Below are 13,855 nucleotides of genomic sequence, written 5' to 3'. Positions count from 1 at the left end.
TGTGGGTACAAGAGTGTGTGAATGCATGTACACCTATGTATATATGTAGAGGCCAGAGGACAACCTCAAGTATCATTCTTCAGGTGTCATTCACCCTTTTTTTTTTTTAATTATTTTATTTATTTATTTATTTATTTATTTGAGAGTGACAGAGACAGAGAAAGAGACAGAGAAAGAGAGAGATTGAGAACGGGAGTGCCAAGGCTTGCACCCATTGCAAATGAATTCCAGATGCATGTGCCCCCTTGTGCATCTGGCTAATGTGGGTCCTGGGGAACTGAGCCTCGAACCTGGGTCCTTAGGCTTCACAGGCAAGCGCTTAACCGCTAAACCATCTCTCCAGCCCCCTTTTTTTTTTTTTAATGAGAGAGAGTAAAAGAGAATTGGTATGCCAGAGCCTCCAGCCACTGCAATCAAACTCCACATACATGCACCCTCTTGTGCATATGTGTGACATTGTGTATTTGTGTTACTGTGTGTCTGGCTTATGTGGGACCTGGAGAGTTCTCATAACTGAGATTACAAACACACACTCTCATGCCCAGCTTTTTATTATGTAGGTTCTGGGTATCCAACTCAGGTTCTCATGTTTGCAAGGCAAGTACTTTTCCAACTAAGCTGTACAGTATCTATTGTCTTTAATAAGCAAAAATGCATTCTCAGGTTTAACTAAGTTGGAATAATGATTAAGTTCATTTAGAATGACAGGTTTTTTTTTTTAACCTGTCCCTTATATAAGTTTTCATTGCTATGCATATGTCTTGGGAAACGTGTGTACATGCATACATTTTGTGTGCTAACCAAAACATTTAAAAGAAGTTGAGTCTTTACCTTAAAGAAGACACCTACAGGGCTGGAGAGATGGCTTGGCGTTTAAGACCTTTGCCTGCAAAGCCAAAGGATCCTGGTTCGATTCTCTAGGACCCACATAAGCTAGATGCACAAGGGGGCACATGCATCTGGAGTTCATTTGCAATGGCTAGAGGCCCTGGCATGCCCGCTCTCTCTCTCCCTCCTTCCCTCTCTGCCTCTTACTTTCTCAAATAAATAAGTAAATAAATAAAATATGTTTAAAAAATAGATGGCCAAAAGAAAAACTAGAATTAAAAGTTAATAAATGCTTTAAAAAAAAGTCATATGATGGAGAATGGAATTTCAAAGGGGAAAGTGTGGGGGGAGGGAGGGAATTAACATGGGATTTTTTTTTTTATAATCATGGAAAATGCTAATAAAAATTAAAAAAAAAAAAAGTCACCTACAACTGGAAACATCCAGAAGAGGTTATTGCTTCCTCAGCAAGCTTGCCAAAAACCTTGGGGGCAAGTGTTCTGGTGGGCATTTTTCTTAATGATAGTGGCACATATTCAGAATTAGTTTTGAAATATATGTGTAAATACTCCTTGTCCTAAGCTACCTTCTCCTGAAGCTATGAGACAGCTGCTCAGGCATTGTTGTAGAGGATTTCAAGCAGTTCTGTGTGATGTGACTACGAGATCTACTATGCAAGCAACAATCTATGGCTTCTGAGTGTTTTATTGTCCAAAAGTAGGTTTCCATATGACTTATTTATATCCTATTAGATTTTGGTTAGCCCTCTCTCCACCTTTCCTTTACTCAATCTCCCTCCCTTTCTGTTCCCTTTATATTCCCTTTCTAGCTATCTGGCTGATGCTACTGAGTTTTCTTCCTACTCACACAGAAGTCCAATCATTTATAGCTAGGATCTTCATATGACAGACAACATGTGATGTTTGGCTTTCTAGGCCTGGGTTACCTCACTTAGTATAATAATTTCCAGATCATTCCTTTTCCTGCAAATTTCATAACTTCATTTTTCTTCATTTTTTTAAACTAAGAGCCGACTGTGGTGGCACATGCCTTTAAGTGTGTGTGTGTGTGTGTGTCTGTGTGTGTGTGTGTGTGTGATTTATATATTTATTTATTTATTCATTGAGAGAGAGAAAGAGGCAAAAGAGAGACTGGGAGAGAATGGGTGTGCCAGGTCCTCAAGCCACTGCAAATGAACTCCAGATGCATGCACTTCCTTGTGCATCTGCCTTATGTGGGTCCTGGAGAATCAAACTGGGATCCTTTGGCTTTGCAGGCAAATGTCTTAACTGCCAAACCATCTCTCCAGCCCCATAATTTTATTTTTCTTTACCACTGAGTAGAACTCCACTTTATAAATGTGCCACATCTTCATTATCCACTCATCAGTTGAGGGACATCTAGACTGGTTCCATTTCCTAGCTATTGTGAACAGTGGCTATAAACATGGTTGAGCAAGTTTGTCTAAAGTAGTGAGATGATTCCTTCAGATATATGCCAAGGAATGCTATAGCTGGGTCATATGGTAAATCTATTTTTAGCTCTCTCAGGAACCTCCACACTGATATCCACAATGGCTGGGCCAGATTGCATTCCTACCAACAGTGTGGAAGGGTTCCTCTTTTTCCACATCCTTGCCAGCATTTATGGTCATTTGTTTTCATGATGGTAGCCAATCTGACAGGAGTGAGATGAAATCTCAACATAGTTTCAATCTGCATTTCCCTCATGGCTATGGATGTAGAACTTTTTTTAGATGTTTATATGCCATCTGTATTTCATCTTTTCAAACTCTCTATTTAGTTCCATAACCCATTTTTTAAATTGGGTTGGTTGATATCTTATTATTTAATTTTATGAGTTTTTTTGTATATTTTGGAAATTAATCTTCAGTTAGATATATAGATGGCAAAGATTTTCTCCCATTCTGTAGGTTGCCCTCTTTGCTCTATTCATGATATCCTTTGCTGTACAAAAGCTTTGTAATTTCATGAGGTCCCAGCGGTTGACCTGTGGGTTTATTTTCTGAGCAATTGGAGTTATATTCAGAAAGTTTTTGCCAGGACCAGCAGTTTCATAATTAAGGTTTGATATTAAGGTCTTTGATCCATTTGGACTTAATTCTTGTGCATGGAGAGAAAAGGATCTAATTTCAGCCTTCTACAGATACATATCCAGTTTTCCCACCACCATTTGCTGAAGAGGCTGTCTTTTCTCCAGTGAGTATTTTTGACATTTTTGTTGAAGATCATGTGACTGTAGCTACCTGGACTTACATCTGGGTCCTCTATTCTGTTGCATTGATCTACATGTCTGTTTTTGTGCCAGTACCATGCTGTTTTTGTTACTATAGCTCTGTCATATAGGTTAAAATCAGGTGAGGTGATATCACCAGCCTTATTTTTGTTGCTCAAAATTGTTTTAGATATTCAAGTTTTTAAATTTAAAAAAAATTTTTAATTTAATTTTTATTTATTTGAGAGTGACAGACAGAGAGAGAAGAGAGAGAGAGAGAGTGAATGGGTGCGCCAGGGTCTCCAGCCACTGCAAACAAACTCCAGATGCATGTGCCCCCTTGTGCATCTGGCTAACGTGGGTCCTGAGGAATCAAGCCTTGAACTGGGGTCCTTAGGCTTCACAGGCAAGCGCTTAACTGCTATGCCATCTCTCCAATCCAGATTTTTGAGGGTTCTTTTTGTGCTTCCAAATGAATTTTTGGATTTTCTGTGAAGAGTGCCATTGGAATTTTGAAGGGGGTTGCATTAAATGTGTAGATTGCTTTTTTGGTAAGATTGCCATTTTCACAATATTGATTCTTCCAATCTAAGGACAAGGGATGTCTTTCCATTTCCTAGTGTCTTCTGCAATATCTTGCTTGAGTGTTTTTAAGATTTCATTGTAGCAATCCTTCACTTCTTTGGTTAGGTTTATTCCAAGGTACTTTATTTTTTATGCAATTGTGAATGGGAGTGATTCTCTGATTTCATCTTCTGTGCTTGTTAGCATATAGTGAGGCTTCTTATTTCTGTGTGTTCATTTTGTATCCTGCTACATGGCTATAGGTGTTTATCAGCTCTAACAGTTTGCTGGTAGAGTCTTTAGGGTCCTTTATGTATAGAATCATGTCATCTGTAAATAATGTCATTTATCTGAAGTTTGTTTGTAGTGGACAAGAGGTCCTGATGCCCACTTATTCATTCTCATTCTCCCTCCTTCTCATCCCCCCCCCCTCCATTTCTCTTTCTTCTTTCTCTCTCAGCTTGCAAACAAATAAACAAAAACATTAAAACCATATATAACTGGAGAGGTCGTACAATTGGTAAGAGTTCTTTTTTTTTTTTTTTTTTTTTTTTTTTTTTGGTTTTTCGAGGTAGGGTCTCACTCTATCCCTGGCTGACCCCTGGAATTCACTATGGAGTCTCAGGGTGGCCTCAAACTCCCGGCGATCCTCCTACCTCTGCCTCCCGAGGGCTGGGATTAAAGACGTTTGCCACCACGCCCGACTGGTAAGAGTTCTTCCCACATAAGCATAGGGGCCTGAGATCTGGCATCCAAGTAAACAGCTGGGCATGACTGTGTATACCCAGTCCCGTGGAAAACAGGCTGGAGAATGGCTGGCACTTGCCAAAAATGGCAAGCTCCAGAAACAGTGAGAAAATCTGTCTTAAGGAAAGAAATGGTTGGACAATAGAGAAAAGACATCCAATGGTTTCCTCTGATCACTGCAGGCACATGCTTGGAATGTACTCATTTGCATATATCATATTGGACACACACACCCCAGTCTATGTAAGATGTATTTAATGAAATGAAGTATAGACATACACATGCAGAATTTGATATATAAATTTTGAAGTAAATGTAAAAGTTCCCAAATTATTCTGACCCACAGACAGTAGGAGGGCAATGCATTTATAGATTTCTATGGTGTTCCAGTTTGGCAGGAAGAGTTCATAAGTACAAACTTCCTCAAAGTCTTTATTTAGCAAAATAGAAGTGATACAGAGTGGCTACTCAGAGCATCAGGTGGCACTTCCCTGTTTGTGGCTTTTTCCTTGACCCTGGACAAGACATACTATAGGCAGAGTATTGCCAGAGTTGGGAAATAGCTGAATCCCAATTGTAGTCCTTCTTAATTTTTTTTAGATCTATTTTTAGTTATTTGAGAGAGAGAAAAGAGAGAGGGTGTGTGTAAAGGAGAGAGAAAAAGAGAGATAGAGAATGGACGCTCAGGGTCCCCAGCCATTGCAAATGAAGTCCAGATGCATGCACCCCCTTGTGCATCTGACTTACATGGGTCCCGGGGAGTTGAATCTGGGTCCTTTGGCTTTGCAGGCAAACGCCTTAATGGCTAAGCTATCTCTCCAGCCCTCCTTCTTAATTTTTGAGTTACATTGTCATTTTGGGAAAACCTACCAACAGTCCATGCACTTCCAATCAAGTAGTGTCTGCAAATATCAGGTCTCTAGGCTCTTGAACCAGACCCAGCACCAACATGAGCTTATCCTCCTCTGGAGGAAGCAAAGCTAGAGCTCTGAGGATTTCATGTAAAGAGTGGCTAACATCTTCATGCATGCCTGTGTCATAGGGTTTGGTTAAGAACTCATGTTGTGAAGGATGGCCAACATCTGCATGCATGTGTCATTGGGTTTTGTTAAGAACTCTTTCTGTAAAGGATGGCCAACATCTGCATGCATTTGTCCTTGGGCTTGGTTAAAAATTCATGTTGTGAAGGATGGCTAACATCTGCATGCATGTGTTGTCTGGTTTTGTTAAGAAAATGAGAATGAGAAGGTCATTTGTTGTCTACCAAAGGTGTCAAGTGAAAGTGAAATCAAGAAAATGTAATAGTCATCTTCAAATGCCTATAGTGTATAACTGTGCCACAAAGGTCCTAGTATAATGTTGAAATGAATTTATTCTGGATCCTAGGATTTTACTTCCTGCCACTGATACTTTGTTGTTTATAATCCAGTATAGGAGGTCCATGTGGATATAACTAGCTAAGTAGCAAGATAAATCTTTTAAAAAAATTTTATTTTAAATATCTTTTATTTATTTGAGAGAGGTAGAGAGAGAAAAAGAGGGAGGGAGGGAGGTAGGGGGGCCAGGGAAAGAATGGGCACACCAGGGCCTTCAGCCACTGCAAATGAACTCCAGATGTATGTGCCACCTTATGCATCTCATTTATGTGGGTCCTGGTGAATCCAACCTGGGTCCTTTGGCTCCACAGACAAGTGCTTTAACCGGTAACTAATTTCTCCAGCCCTATTTTATTTTCTTAAATTTATTTGTATTATGTATGGACATACTGAGTATGTAAACAACACATGTAGGTACCATCATTTCCCTCATCCCTGCCCCTTTTCCTAAGAGGCCCTCCTCATTGGGGATGCAGGTCAACCGTGTGGGGATTGTGGGTCATGCTTTGTGGGTGTAGCAGTCAATTATGGGGGAGAAGCAGTGTCTCTCTGCATAATATCTCAAGTTGTGGCTCTAACAGTCTTTCCACCCCCTCTTCTGCAAAATTCCCTGAGCCATGTTGGGTACATTTTAAATCTACTTCAGTGATAGGCTCTTAGGAGCCTCTGGATCTCTGCTCTGGTAGGTGTTGAGTGTCCTCAGTGTTTGATCTCCTTCACCCTTGTGCTGATGTCAGGTTCACCGAGAAAGCAGCACTCTTGGCTCATTTTCCCAGTTCCTCTGTGGTTTCAGCTGGGGCTGGGGTGAAGTGCCCTGGGTCGTTTATCTCCTCAGGTCCTTCCATCATAAAAAGAGAAGCACATTCTCCAATGGAGAGTGAAGTCAGCACCAGTTAAGTGGTATAACCATTGTTAATTTAGAGAGAATTTAAAGGGTGTAGACCCTCTTACAGGCCAAGATTCGTGGAAGCTTAGTATTGGAAAGCAAAATTGTTATCTGGATGATTCTGACTTGTTTCCCAGTTCCAGATATGGTTTCCTTTCTGCTGAGTGGGTCCGTTAGGCAATCCAAGAGCAGATGGCTACCCACCATGGCAGTGTGCCATGACTTCACTTGTGTGAGCATCACATTGGGTTGTTTGCTTCTGAGTAGCTTAGATTTTGAGTTGCTTGGACAAATGTTGGCCACTTGACCCCCTGGTAGCTCATGTAGCACCTTCCAGCACTAGATGGACTGACTCTCTTCTGGAATCCAACCCGGTCTCTCCATAGTCCATGCTGACAACGTATAGTGTCTTTAGAAGTAGGCTCTTATCATTAACTTTTGGTGGGCAATCAAATGCTCTGACAGAAGTCTGTCATATTGGTTTTGGGAGACCTTGTAGGCCTCTCTGATTAACAGCTTGTTGTGGATGTTAACCTCATCTTGGTACAGGGAATTACAGGACAGCACCAAAGGTAAAGAAAAAAGAAAAATACAGAAAAGAGAGAGAAAGAGAAAGAAAGAGGAGAAATTTAAGGTTAGGCTTCATCTCACCGTCTCTAGGGCTCTTCAATTCAGGTGCTCCCCTAAGGATCTGTTGAGGGTTCAACCTTTTAGTCTAACTTCCAGGATATAGGTTTCTATGGTACCAGCTCAATTTGGGTTCAGTTTTGTATCCCCCCCGCACCCTTCCTTTTCCCCCTCCCCAAAGGCCTACCCTCCCTATTGTCCAAGCCGTGATATGCCATTCATGTCAGCAACTTGAGCTGATATAGGTTAGGAACCACAGATAGTGAGATTGTGTGACAATTGTCTTTCTGTGATTGTGTAAGTTCCCTTAGTTTGATCTATTCCATGATAGATATTTTTAGTTTTTATTGACAACTTCCATACGTGTAGACAATATACCTGATTCCTTACCCCACCCCATTTCCCCTTCTCTTACTACCTCCTCCACTGAACCCCCTATTTCCCACTAGTCCCTCTTCTATTTTGATATCATCATTCCCCTCCCCCTAAACATGCAGGTCTTATGTAGGTACTACCAAAGTAATATCCCCCATAAACTTAGGCATTCTGAATGCTAGGTCCCCAGGTGATGGCAATTTGGGAATTGAAGCCTCCTGGAAGCAGTGCATTGTTGGGAGCAGGCTTATGGGTGTTATAGTCAGCTCCACCTCTGCTTTTGCCATCATTTTCCTCTGCCATCATGGAGCTTCCCCTTGAGTTTGTAAGCCAAACTAATCTTTTTTTCCCCATAAGATGTTCTTGGTCGAGTGTTTTCTGCTAGTATTGCAAATCTAAGTGCAACAGTCAGTTACTGTGAGGTTATGAATGCCATGGCCACTTTGTGTCTGCAAAACAATATTTCAAAGTACTCTTTGCCTTCTTTTGGCTCTTGAATTCTCTCTGCCATCTCTTCTACAACAGTTCCTGAGCTTTGGAGGGTGTGATAGAGATGTCCCACTTAGTGCTGAACCCTCTCCTGACACTTCTCAGCACTTTTGGTGAGTTTTGTTTCTCCCCAGTGGTCACTGCTAATTGAAATGAGAAGCCTCTCTAGCCAAAAGTGAGTATAGCATTAATAAATGGGCATAAACATACTTTTTAAAAAATACTTTATTTATTAGACAGAGAAAGAGAGAGAGAATGGTACACCAGGGCTTTCTAGCCACTGCAAATGGACTGCAGACACATATGCCATCTTCTTCATCCGGCTGACATGGGTTCTGGGGAATTGAACTTGGGTCCTTTGGCTTCGCAGGCAAGTGCCTTATCCACAAAGCCATTTCCCAGCCCAAACATAAATATGTAGAGGGCAATTTGGTGGCATAATATATCCATTTACCCAGATAACAGTAGTAGTTTTTCCCCTAGGGCTTATGACCTCCCTAGCCAGAGGCTTTTGATTAGGTTTTCAGTACCAGGCATGAATTCTCTCCCTTAGAATGTGCCTTGGGTATAGAGAGCAGTTGGTTTCTCCCATAACAGACATAACACCATTGTACCAGTTGTCACATGTGGCCTGGATGGCCAGCCATAAAGCTTTCAGGGCCCACTGCTGGAAAGAATACTTGATGGCTGTCTCCTTTAACAGGCTGCATAGTCCTTTCCAGCATCATGGCAGCTAGTTAACTGTGGGTAGGCTTCCAGCTCAGTTCCAGCTTGATTTCTCAGTGTCCTGCATCCTAAGCATGTGGTGGTAAGACAGATTTTAAGGTTAGTGGAGTAACCTATAAAGAGCCAAGAAGCGGCTTGGAGCAAGTACTTTATACTATGAAAGAGAAGAAGATCCTAAGTGCAATGGTCATGTAGTAAGATGTTTAGGAACTAGTGGGATTTCTGCTGATAGGAGAGAACACAGGCTGGCAGTCAGGGAAGCTGGAATGTGTCATGGGTATTGGATGTGATCTAATTTAGAGAAACTGTCCAAGAAAGAGAAAGAGGCAGTAGGTCTGGAAATATTATCTGGCACTGCTCATGCTTACATACTTTGAGAAGCCTTTGTGAAGGCCAGCACTGATTTATATTGAATTTTAGAATATCAGGAAAATGGCTTTAAGTCAGGCAACCCTCAGTTGTGATTCTGGCTCTGGTACCTAGAAACAGTGGGATGTCCTAGGAGTTTCTTAATCCATTTGAACTCTGATTTCCACCTCTGCAATGTGGAGGCAATTATATCATTTATTATGGGGATTAAATGAGATGATGTGGATTAAAATATTTAAACAGAAATCCATTACTTAAAGGAACTTATAAATGTTAGCTGGTGTTACATTATGATTTTATAGCTTCACTAAAAAAATGTTAACTCTTTACTCAGATGGTGTATATTTTCCTCAGTACCCTCTGTGGTAACTCATATCTTCCAAAGAATGAGTCACTAAAAATATCAAAGAAATTCTTCAGAATATTATATGTTCTTGTTAATTATTTGAGATGTAAGTTAGCTCATTAATATTTATTGAGGACCTACTGTAGTGCCAAGTTAGGTACGAAGGAGAGAAGGAGAGAGAATTTCTGTCTTCAAGAAGCTTATGAACTAGATAAAAAGAAAAAAAATGTATCATATTTTTATTATGGACAATGCCACAATTCTATTTTAGCTCAAACATGTATCAGCCTTTTTGAGGCTTCCACTAGGCTCCCAAATGACTGTCACATTCTTTGTGGAAGTAGATGACTCTCCAGCAATATAAAATCATAAGTGAACTGATAATATTACAGGGCAGAAGTAATTTAGCATTTCAGAGAAGACTGAAATCTAATGTGCTGGCTAGAGTGTGGGGTTCTCCTTTAAGGAGGTTCATGGAGGTATTGAGCAAGGGAGGGATGAAGAAAGACTTTTAAGAGCGTGTTTTGACAGGGGCACTCAAGCCAGGGTTTAAGAGGATAGAATCAGGGACACCTGGAATGTTTGACCAGTGGAGTGACCCACGCATCGTTTATGGCTGTCTTACTTGGGAGGCAGACCCAATGGTTGTTTACTAGGGAATGTTGTGAAGAGAAAGTAGAGTTAGGCATGAGTTCAGATATTTTGATGAGAGGACAAGTAGGATAATGCTTTTGATCTCTATTAGAGCAGAGTATTTCATCCATTAGGGCTTCAGACATGACTAGCAAGTAGCACAATGCCTGCTTTTCATGGGTGCTGAAGCCATGTTGGATTATTTTGACGAGGCCTGTGGGTGATTCATATCTCCTGTGTTACATTTGTTTCTATAAATACAGTTGAATGGTGTTTCTGAAAACATGTAGAAAATATATTTCCTCCCTACTGAGCCTCATTTTTTTTTTCTTTCTTAAAATCAGGTATCAAATCGTTGTAGAAATAATCCAAGCAACTACAATTAGCAGCATTCCCCAGCTGAAGCGGCACAAAGGTAAGAACCAATTTGTTTTCTACTATTATCTCCAGTCTCTTCTGACTTATGCATATTATTTTTCTTATGAAATTTTATCATAACTTTCTTTGATATTTCTATTTTGAAATGTAATCTTGATAGTCATTTAAATGATTCCAGTGAGTTAGTGTTTCATTCTTCACTTCACCTTTTCTGTTAGTTAAGCATTTAGATTGCTGAAAACTTTTCCTCATTCTAGTGTGTTTTGGGTCAAAAAGCAACATATAAAGCTGGGCATGGTGACACATGCATTTAATCCCAGCACTTGGGAGGCAGAGGTAGGGGGATTGCCATGAGTTCGAGACCACCTTAAGACTACATAGTGAATTCCAGGTCACCCTGCACTAGAGTGAGACTCTACCTCTAAAAACCAAAAAACAAAAAGCAACATATAATTGGGAATGAGGATGGCTTTCAGCTCCTTGTAGCTTGCCTGCTGCTAACATTCCCCCTTGCGTATGTGAAGCTTAAAGACCTGCTACTATCAGAGTGTAGAACAGCTTTTGGTTTGCTATTCAGAGGCAGACTACTTTCATCTGGAAGAAGAGACTTCATAAAAATCTCTAGGCCTATTCCAATCCAATCAGGGAGTATAATGCTAAAAGAACCGAGAGGAGTTGGACAGAGACTTTAAACATGCTGAAGAAGCTTGATTTGGGGACTTTCCCTTTCCCCATTGAGTCACTGACAGAAGATAGGTGCAGTATAAAAGGAAGTACATGTGTAGACTAGGTAGAGGCATTGGTTCTTAAAATCACTGTCCACGAAGGAAGTCAGTGAATATATGATTACACAAAAACCTGTGTTGAATACCTCTTGCACGATGATGATGTATAGTAGTAAACAAAAGTTCTTTCTCAGTAAATTGGGAGGCAGACAGTGAAGAAATAGAGTCTTTCAGAGGGTAATGCATACTTTGGAGAAAAACCACATATGTGTGTGTTGGGGGGCTGGTAGTGGGAATACTAGTCCAACTGGAGCAGAGGCTGACTGTGCTTCCAGTAGTGTGATGGAAGTCTAGAGCACTGACCTGGGGCTTGAGAGTGCCTGTGGTTAAGATGCAGTGGCAAAAATGAAGGAGCAAGTAACTGCTTTCGGGTTAGAAAAAAAATGTACTACATCTTGATTGTGGTGCTGAATTACACAACTCTGAATATGCTAAAAAAAAACAAACAGTGCATCATATAAAGAAAGTGAATAAAATTTATGTATGAATTATATCTCAATAAAGTTATTAAAGCATAGACTGGGATGGACTCTCACGATTTACTTCAAGGCAAAGCTAGCCTAAATAGATGACTAGGATACCACATAAGACACTAAGAATAGTGAATTTCTAGTAATCATCTCTCCTTAGTGACCAAAGAAAGCAGCATGTACAAGTGGCTAGCAGACTGTCTGGTGCACAGATTCATACTTGAACTTGAGTAAAATTGTAGTTTATAAAAGCTCTCTGATCAAATATATTAGTCTAAATTCTAACTTGATAGACTTGGTTGTTTGGTTTGCCTTTTAACCAGAGCATCTCTTTCTGTCTTAAGCTGTAGGACTCTCTCTGTTTCCTGCTTATTAAAAACTGGCTTGACATGACCTTATAGGCTTAGAGTTGAGAAAAACTGGTCTCAAAGCCACTGTGGCTTCAGGTTGAGTGCAGAGTTTCTGATGCTTGTGACACACTTGGAAGTCACAGTGAAGGATCCATCCTAAGGCAAGCAGAACTGGTGAGGCCCCAGTGGCCCTATACTAGAGGTGGGCCGAGAGTAGGAGTATATAGACAAGCCTGAGAAGGGGTTTTAAGATGTCCTATGGGCAAGAAAATTATACTAGATGTAACTCAAAGAAAAATTTTGGATACAGTGAACAATTTAAAAGTTGTGTTTTTTTTTTGTTTTTTTTTGTTTTTTTTTTTTTTTGCTTTTGACACTTTCATACATGTATATAATGTATGTTGATCTTAGTCCCCAAAATTCTATCCTTTCCTCTCTCCCACTAAAACTCTTCCTTCCCAATCAATCCCCATCCTATTTATATATCCCTTTTTTTGTGTGACTCACTGAATTAAATTAGGCTTGCTTGCATGAGCATAGCTGGGAGGTTATTGGAACAGGGGTAACTTAACCAATGACTATACCACTGAAGAGTAAGTCATGGTGATTTTTAAAACAGTATATACAGATTTTATTGTGCCATTTTCCTGTTTCAAATGTTTAATTTCCCCCCTTTGTTTTGGCATGACCCAGAAAGTCCTGCTCATTCAGGCACAATCTCTGTCTTCAGCTTTGCCTCTTGTCATTCTACCCATGTTGCTACTTCAGCTTTGTGAACTCTTTTGCATCCTGAACTCATCTTGATCCCTCTTGACTCAGTACTTACTCATATTGTTTCTTCTTGGTATGCTCTTACTTTCTCATCCTGCCTAGGAAGTCCTACTTTTATATTTAATATCCAACACTGGTTTCTTTCATTCTCTCTCTCTCTCTTTTTATTTTGGTTTTTCAGAGTAGGGTTGTACTCTAGCCCAGGCTGACCTGGAGTAGTAGTCTTAGGGTGGCCTTGAACTCACAGTGATCCTCCTACCTCTGCTTCCCAAGTGCTGGGATTAAAGGTGTACTCCACCATGCCCAGCTTAATTATTGGTTTCTTCTCTGAGCATACCATGACCTACCTCCCCAAGTTCTGGGTTAAATGTAAGCCCTTCAGGTCTTGTAATTAAGATGCAAAATCTCGGTGGAGAGCTCACTCTGGAGGATAGCTTAATCACTAGAAATGGGTCTTCCCTTAGTCAACAAATATTTCTTGAGTGCTACTGTGTATTAAGTATAGCAATGCAATAAATAAAACTGTCCTTGAACTACAGGAAGCCATAGTCTAGTGGGAGACAGGAAGACATACACAGAATGATAATGTCATTTGATAAACAAGCAGAGTCTGTGTTCAGGATTTCATAGTGTCACAGATGTATGGAGTGGTAAACTCTATTTGAGAATGGAGCACAGACCAAGAAATGCTATCTCTTTAGAGTAACGCTGAGTAGAATTATAAGGACTGTGCAGCTCTCATTCCCATTAGGCATGTGACATGAGTAGATGGTACCATAGTGCATGCACACACTCAAGGGAGAGAGCAGTGAAACATCCTTGAGTATGTGGCATATGCCAAGTGTGCTAGTGCTTGGCATGCAGTGGAGAGGCAAGGTGGATAGACAAGGGCTGGGTCTA

General features: G+C 40.5%; 1 protein-coding gene across 3 annotated transcripts in view; it reads left to right on the top strand.

Annotated features, from left to right (window-relative positions):
- Snx25 (sorting nexin 25) overlaps positions 1-13,855 on the top strand; it is a 117,033-nt gene that overhangs the window by 43,681 nt on the left and 59,497 nt on the right. For all 3 annotated transcript variants that reach the window (XM_045133509.1, XM_045133521.1, XM_045133517.1), the window contains one exon: positions 10,546-10,616. In XM_045133509.1, coding sequence (XP_044989444.1) covers positions 10,546-10,616 — 71 coding nt within the window. The remainder of the gene's footprint in view (positions 1-10,545; positions 10,617-13,855) is intronic.

This window comes from Jaculus jaculus, chromosome 1 (genome assembly GCF_020740685.1).
Source record: "Jaculus jaculus isolate mJacJac1 chromosome 1, mJacJac1.mat.Y.cur, whole genome shotgun sequence".
NCBI classification, from domain to species: Eukaryota; Metazoa; Chordata; class Mammalia; order Rodentia; family Dipodidae; genus Jaculus; species Jaculus jaculus.
The sequence above is the reverse complement of the archived record's forward strand: the minus strand, read 5'-3'. Positions and strand labels throughout refer to the sequence as shown.